Source organism: Meriones unguiculatus, chromosome 9 (genome assembly GCF_030254825.1).
Source record: "Meriones unguiculatus strain TT.TT164.6M chromosome 9, Bangor_MerUng_6.1, whole genome shotgun sequence".
In the NCBI taxonomy this organism is placed as follows: domain Eukaryota; kingdom Metazoa; phylum Chordata; class Mammalia; order Rodentia; family Muridae; genus Meriones; species Meriones unguiculatus.
Genome location: NC_083357.1, coordinates 54,891,449 through 54,899,494, shown reverse-complemented (window position 1 = coordinate 54,899,494; position 8,046 = coordinate 54,891,449). Strand labels below are relative to the sequence as shown.

Below are 8,046 nucleotides of genomic sequence, written 5' to 3'. Positions count from 1 at the left end.
GAGTAGATTATTCAGCCAACATTTTTTTCATTGTACATGTAGGTGTTGCCACCAAGATTTTACAGCCTTTAGCTGCAGCTATTTTACATTGCGACTGCATCCAATATTCTTTTCTAATCTCACAGCTCACTGCTACCACACTGCACTCTGATCTGTCTAAAGAGATTATGTCTTTTGTGTTCCTTCTGCTGGCACAAAATTGCCTCACTGAATAGTACCTGTTAAGGCTTACAGTAATTATCTTTGATTCATTGATAGGTTTATTTGCAAAATTTAATTCTTACAATACCTTGCTACAACTAAAATTGTGGTAGGAGCGTTGGAAGGTGATGCTTATGATTCCTGGTGTGCAAGACCAGCATAATCTCTTGTTGCAATCACCTACAATATGACAGGTGTCACTCCTAGGATTAGGTTACATTTCATAAGAAAGTCAAGGAGTAACAAAGTCCTTAATCACTTTGACACATGCTGAATTTGACTTTGAATTAGCACAACCAACTGGAAATTGTAAGTTTCAGGCCTGTTATAATAGTTTTGTTTACTCAATTTACTTTTGTAATTATTTTCTGGCTCAATAATTTTTAATTGGGTCTTCTTATGGCATCACATTTATAATGTTTCCCATCTAGAGAGAAAAAAAAGAAAGAATACTGTGTTTATTCCTAGCAACATCATCAAAATTTCTACTCATGATGTACTTTGATGATATTTAGAGCTTTAACAATAAAATATTATATAGTTTTCTGAATAGTGATATTTCTGATAGGTTCCTTTAAAATATGTTAAGATACGGTATTTTTTGCCCTCTAAATTTTTTGTATATAATATTTTAAATTCTAATACTTCAGGTTTCTACAGTTTAGAAAACCTAACTTTTCCTTGATATATGACTGTTTTAGCTACTTTTCCTTTTGCTGTAACAAACAATGGATCAGAAGGAAGTCTGGGATGAAAGGGTTTATTTTAGCTTACAGTCTTGGGCAGGAGCTCCAGGCAGGAGGGAGTGCTGCTTTCTGGCCTGTTCAACTTGCTCTCTCATACAAGACAGAACCAGATACCTGCTCAGGAGCAGAAATGTCCACAGTGATTTGGGAACTTCCAGATCAATCACCAATCATGAGACTGATCATCTACAAAGCTGTCCAGAGGCTAAGCTGCAGGAAGAAAATATTTTTTTTGGGTTCCCTCATACAAGCTGACTGTAGTTTGTGTGAAGCTGACAAAACATTAACCCATAGAATTTTCCCTGGTTCATAGACCATCCTCTACTGAAGGAACAAAGCTAAGAGTATATGGGAAGAACAGCCTGAAACGCAAAATTTTATTTGCCTTATTTTAAAAAGAGCGGCCACAAAATGTCATTGGTAGGGAAGTTGGATAGATTTGTCAGAACTGGAGGGAACAGATGAGTATTATAATAGTTCACTGCACAACATTCTCTAAGAACTAATAAAAAGAGAAAAATGGATGAATTTTATCAGAGGTATGGGTGTGTGTACACTTTTATGTATACTCACCACATTAAATACCATAGGATATATGTGCTTCAGTAACACAGGTGTCAACTAGAGACCTGTCTGCTTAGGGTGAGGTTTCAAGTTTCTTCACAATGACTTGTGAAGCCACCTGTGGTGCAGGTTGAAGGGAAATCAGCAGAGGGCGCTGATTCCTTAGATGTGGGTTACATCTCCTTCAGGTGTCTTAACATGATAGACTCACTGTGCTGACAGAGGTCCTTGCCCATGAGTGAGGGGTTGGATGAGGTCCTGCTGCAGACTTGCCCTGTGAGGTTGTTGCACTCAAGGACCAAGTATCATTTCTTCTATGAACATGCTTCCTGTCACCTGCTCAGTTCTTGTGCTCCTCTTCATGCTCAGTAAGTTACATTTTACCCTAAGCATTAACGATGTCTTTGTCTTACAACTATGACAGCCTTTAACCTTCCTCCTCATATAGAACAGTAATTCCTCCTCGTTTGTTTGTTTTTTTAGGAAGGAGCAATGGAGACTCAGTGACGCAGACAGAAGGCTTGGTCACTGTCACAGAGGGGATGCCTGTGATGCTGAACTGCACCTATCAGACTACTTACTCAGATCGTGTCCTCTTCTGGTATGTGCAATATCTCAACGAAGCCCCTCAGCTGCTCCTGAGGAGCATCACAGACAACAGGAGGACAGAACACCTAGGGTTCCACGCCACTCTCCATAAGAGCAGCAGCTCCTTCCACCTTCAGACGTCCTCAGTGCAGCTGTCAGACTCTGCCCTGTACTACTGTGCTCTGGGTGACACGGTGAGGGAAACTGCAGAGGAAGCTGCACACAAACCACAGGTGCAGGAGGCCTAGGGGAGCAGCCCTGTGAGGGAGGCTGTGTGCTTCCTCCAAGTGCTGCTCACCAGCTTCCTGAAAAACAACAAGTCTCAGGTCAAATATGTAGAGACCTAGAAATCTGTAGATATTCTGACAGGACAGGATGGAAGACAGTGCTAGAGACAACCCAGGCTGTGATCCCTTGAAATAATATTCTCTCCCTAACTGCAAGTATTAAAAGCAAGCATCCCCCAGAAAACCCTGACTCAGGATTTATCTGTACCAAGGTGTCTTACAAAATTTGGGACTTATGTTCTCCAGCAATTGTTTGTAATTACCCCACAAATTAATGATTTAAATAAGAAACCTAGATTCTAGTCATTAAAATTTGGCTTAAATCTCATTCTATAAATTATTTAGATTATTCCTCGCCTTGGCCCATGTTACATAGTGTCCCCCAATCTCTACTCTTAGTTACTCATCTATTGCTTTGAAGAGACACCATGAATGATCAAGATAGCTAGTGAAAGAAAGCATTTCATTGGAGGCTTGACCACAGTTTCAGAGGTGATCATCATGGTAGAGAGAGTAGGAGCAGGCAGGCAGGCAGGCAGGCTGGCAGGATGGCCCTGGAGTAGTAGCTGAGAGCTTACATCTGATCACAAGCAAGAGCTAGAGAGAGGGAGAAACTGGGCCTGGCTTTGCCGTTGAGATTCCAAAGTCCAACACCAGTGACACACCTCCTCTCACATGGCCATACATCCTGATCCTTCCTAAATAGTCCACAAACTGAGAGCCAAACATTCCCATATAGCAGCCTATGGTGGCCATTGTCATTCAAACCACCATGCTCCCTGACAACTTTCACTTAATGAAGCTGCTCAAGAAATACAGCTTTTGGAGGTCTGAAGATGATGCCCAGTGTGGCAAGTCTTTCCAGTTCTTACACACTGTAAGACCTGGGGTCTCACAGCTCAGGAGTTCAATCGCACCCTTCCCAGAAACTCCCCCAGACCAAGACTCCTTGCAAAAGCAAGACGTTTATTAACCATTGTACAACTGGGTCACCCCTGCTGGTCAGCAAAAAGTGGCACCGGGAGACAAAGGCCTTTAGGTTTTTAAAAGAAAAATTGCGGGAAATTTGAAGTTGCAGTTTTGGCAATTTAGGATTGGATGAGGAAGTTATAAAGTAAGATAATTGGTTAGTCTTAGGTGTTCAAGCTTGGCCAGTCCTGCCAAGTGTGGATGCAGCTGCAATTGAAGGTGGGGTGGTTAGCTCATCCTTGAAGATTAGGGACTACAGAGTTTTGGCTGGAAGTCAAAAGCTACTCAGAAGAAGTCTAGGTTTGTTGCTAAGAAACGCTATCTCAAGGACAAGGGTCTGGTCGTTCTTTTGCTGAGTGAAGGTCATTGCTTGCTTGCCCCTTTTTTTATATCTGTCCTCACAGATAGGGTCACATTCCTTCACTCTCTGGAAAGGTACTAAGAGGCTTTAGCTTAACCTGGACCTAAAACTCAAAACTATAGGCTTTAGAAGACATATAGGTTACAAAGTTAGTCTAACCCTTTCAACACCATGTGTGAAACAGCGTAGTTATAAAACTCTCAGTCCAAAAATCCTTCCCCTTTTCTGTCATTGCACTTTGCTTCAATCCTGATGATGTGGTGTATGCACTCACCTGGGATTACAGTTGGATTCTCTCATCATTTTTCTGAAACATGAAAAAGGAGGCCAAGGTTTTGTTCCATCTCAATTTTGTAAAAAAAAATGTTGGTTTAAAATAACGTGCTCTAGTACTTATAATTATCTCTCTGTGAATAAAGGAAGAATGAAATTTAAAAAAAAAACACAGTGTCTTTCAAGAAAGACTCTTGTTTGTATACACAAAGATCAGCAAAATACTACACATTATCTTACTGGTTAGGAATACCATGGAATATCAAATTGCTTTTCCAAACCCCCAAAACTACTTCTAAGGCATAGCATAGAATAGACTCTCTCAGATGAGAGCATGTCAAATCTAATAAAAGCCCTGATAAAGAAATAGATTTTACTTAACCTACTGTATTTAGGGTTCTTAAACACCTTTACCTCCCCACCCTTAGGTAAGAGATTAGTAGGGAAAATGGCTGTAGACTTTTTTTTTTTTTATCTGCTTCCTGCTAACTAGGATCCATGGGTCTTTCAGGGATTATCAAACTCAGTCTTCATGATAGCGTCAGTCCAGTCCAAAGGCCAATAGCAAACAACAACATGAAGTCAGCAGAAGCCACAGACTCAGTTGGATTGCCCCAAGAATTTATCTGAACATTTCTCTTTGGGAAGTGAAGAACTGGAGCATGAAGATCACCCCAGTGATGTTGATCCAAAAAACAATGCCTCCCTGGGGCCTTTTATTTATCTCCTCTACTCAGAGTCCACCTATGGATGGTCTCAGCTAGCCTAAATCACTCCCCTTGCTTGAGAGAGCTCACAGCAAAACATCACCTGCCCTTTCACAAGCCCACCTCTAACAAAACATCAAGTGTGCAACTTGCAACAAAATATCACATGAGAAAACCGAGTCTTCAAGGAAACCAGAAATTTCCACTTCACCTTGAGTTCTTTCAAGTTGTTAGGTAGGTGCTTCAAGAGACTGCTACAAATGATTACCATTGCCCTGGGTTACTCCCACAGAATTTGAAGATAAGACCCTAGTTCTAAGGATACCACATATTTTAGACAAGGATTTGTGGGAATTTAGTGAAAACTGACCTGAGGTTTCCTCCTTGATAACAAGTTCTCACAGTATCCAAAGGTATCATCAAGATCCCAAGGGAGAAAAGCAGTAGATAAACCTACCAAGCTATAGAAAGACTATAAATCAAAACAATGACCACAATGGCAAGAACATTCACAAAAGTGCAGTGGTAGTGTAAGACCTGGGGTCTCACAGCTCAGGAGTTCAATCGCACCCTTCCCAGAAACTCCCCCAGACCAAGACTCCTTGCAAAAGCAAGAGGTTTATTAACCATTGTACAATTGGGTCACCCCTGCTGGTCAGCAAAGAGTGGCACTGGGAGACAAAGGCCTTTACGTTTTTAAAAGAAAAAATTGCGGGAGATTTGAAGTTCTAGTTTTGGCAATTTAGGATTGGATGAGGAAGTTATAAAGTAAGATAATTATTTAGGTGCTCAAGCTTGGCCAAGTCCTGCCAAGTGTGGATGCAGCTGCAATTGAAGATGGGGGTGGTTAGCTCATCCTTGAAGATTAGGGCTGCAGGCTCTTGGCTGGAGGTCAAAAGCTACTCAGAAGAAGTCTAGGTTTGTTGCTAAGAAACGCTATCTCAAGGACAAGGGTCTGGTCGTTCTTTTGCTGAGTGAAGGTCATTGCTTGCTTGCCCCTTTTTTTATATCTGTCCTCACAGATAGGGTCACATTCCTTCACTCTCTGGAAAGGTACTAAGAGGCTTTAGCTTAACCTGGACCTAAAACTCAAAACTATAGGCTTTAGAGGACATATAGGTTACAAAGTTAGCCTAACCCTTTCATTTCCCCCTTCTTCTTGTAACTGCTTCAATCATGAAGCAGCTGCAGAGTGAGAATTTTATCTTAAGAAAAAAATTTTCTTTTTTTCTTTTGACTCAACATTTCAGCCTGTAGAATGGGACAATGGGCCGATGATCCGTCTTCTGGAATTTCTTCATGCTGATGATTGGATCGTTGAAATCTCAGTTTAAAAGAGGCTGAAATGCTGGTCAAAAGTTGGGGAGAGTACATGGGTAAAGATTACTAGGAGCCAGTCAAAGGCTGGTCAATGAGGCAGTCCTTAACAGTCTCTGGTTAGTTGATCCAATTGAAGAGACAGGGAGCAGTCATATCAGCTTTTAGCAAGTCCAGATTTTAGCTTACAGCCCAGAGTCAACCAGGTGAAAATCTGCTGAGACAAATTTGGACTAGAGACAGAAGATTTGTCTGTTAAATGGAAAAAGTGAGGAATCCCAACACCAAGGAAAAACTCTTCTGGGATCCATTTGAGCTATGCCAGATCTAGGTCTCATGACCTTTTGATTTTTATAAACTCATATGAATTTTTGGTACACAAAAGGAAATATATATATATATATATATATATGTATTAAAAACTCAGAAAAGTAACATATCAGCAAATATAATACAGCAACATTTTGAGAGTAACAGGTAAAAACTATATCCAACAGAATTGGTACCAGCCAGCTGTTTGTTTTATATCTTTTATAAACAACTTAAGTGTGTCCATGTGGCAGCCTTTTTGGAGTTAACAGCATCTGAGCAGCGGAACTCAGCTTCTTGGCTATTTTCCAAAGTCCAGTCTCTCACAGACTGACCTTGGTGGTCTTACAGCGGACTGCTCTGACCCTGAGAAACTCCGTGCAACCATAGTAACCAGACAGAAGGCTCTGTGCAACCTTGAGTAAACCCTCCTATATTTTGGCTAAGTAAAATTGCCTGTGTGAGAAACTGTTTGTACTTTTTTTTTATTTAACTATTATTATAAGACATTGGCAACTGATGTAAAGCCTGTGAGCAGGGCAAACCTGTTTTTTTTCTTTTATATAAAAGATATAGTACCCAATAGTTTTAACTAACTAATAAACTGTTCAATGAGCTGATAGTGAACCTAACTGTCTGCTCTTTAGCTGCCAAGTTACTGTTAACTAAGCCTAGCCTTTTAGCCTAGCTGTCAATGTGATCAGAGACCTGAGAAGGATAAATTATGAGCTAAGTAAATGTACCAATCAAAATGACAGAGATGACTAGTTAGTCCATCACCTAGGCAGTGTCCCTGGATCCTGTGGTCTCCTGGCTTTCTGAGCAGAGGCAGTCCAGCCATCAGGCATAGAGGATGAGAAACTGCTGCTGTGGAAAGAGGAACAGGAGAGATTGACCTCACCTTGCCTCTCACAATGTGAGACAATGGCTCTTCAGGTGTCCCCGGCTTTGTCCACAGTTTAGACTGGGCCCTAGCAGTGGGCCAGTTGGGGCAGTATTGCCCAGTGGTTAGCATACCACAATCCAGAGTTGCAGTCATCTGTCATTGTCCAAATCTTCTCGGAGACCTTGGGGAGCTACTGCCAGGATTTTGGGACTTTCTGCCACAATAAACTTACATATGTTAAAATGCCATATTCATCAGATCTCTGATAAGCTTGAGGGCCAGCATATCTGAGTTATTCTTTGTTTTTATCATCTGTTTTAAACTGTGTCCTATAAAACAGAATGCTATTTAATCTAGTTCTAGCATATTTTTGAGATGTATGTTTTAGAACTATATATTTTAAGACAAATAGGCAAACTTTATAGTTACCCATCCTAGGCTTAACCTTAAAAAAAACCTATATAAAGACACTAGGTAAAGCTCAACACCTTAACCAACTGCAGTCATTAGTGTAGCTTTAAGTCTGTTTTTTCTGAACTAAAATCAAAGCAAACATTTTTTTTTTCCACGAATTCCCATTCTATTTTTTTTTCAATGCAGTTTATTCAAGAACCTTGAACAATCATCTGACCCTGGGTAAAGCCAGCCCACTTTAAATAGCCTCTGGGTAGCCAAAATCAGCATGCCACGTGGGCAATGCAGATAGGTCCACATACATGGAAGCAAGCCAGATCCTCAGCCTTAGCCAAATGTGGAGTTGTTTGTGACAGAGAGCACTCACCATCGGGAAGGTGGAAGGCAGAAACCAGCTCCATCTTTCAGGCACGGCATTACGCAG

The 8,046-nt window shown here is 40.9% G+C and overlaps 1 gene segment (V, D, J or C); it reads left to right on the top strand.

The window, feature by feature from the left end:
- Nucleotides 1-1,827: 1,827 nt before the first annotated feature.
- On the top strand, nucleotides 1,828-2,347 carry LOC110542757 (T-cell receptor alpha chain V region CTL-F3-like). The segment is given in 2 exon segments: nucleotides 1,828-1,879; nucleotides 1,995-2,347. Coding segments are annotated over 2 exon segments (405 nt in total).
- The last annotated feature ends 5,699 nt before the right edge of the window (nucleotides 2,348-8,046 follow it).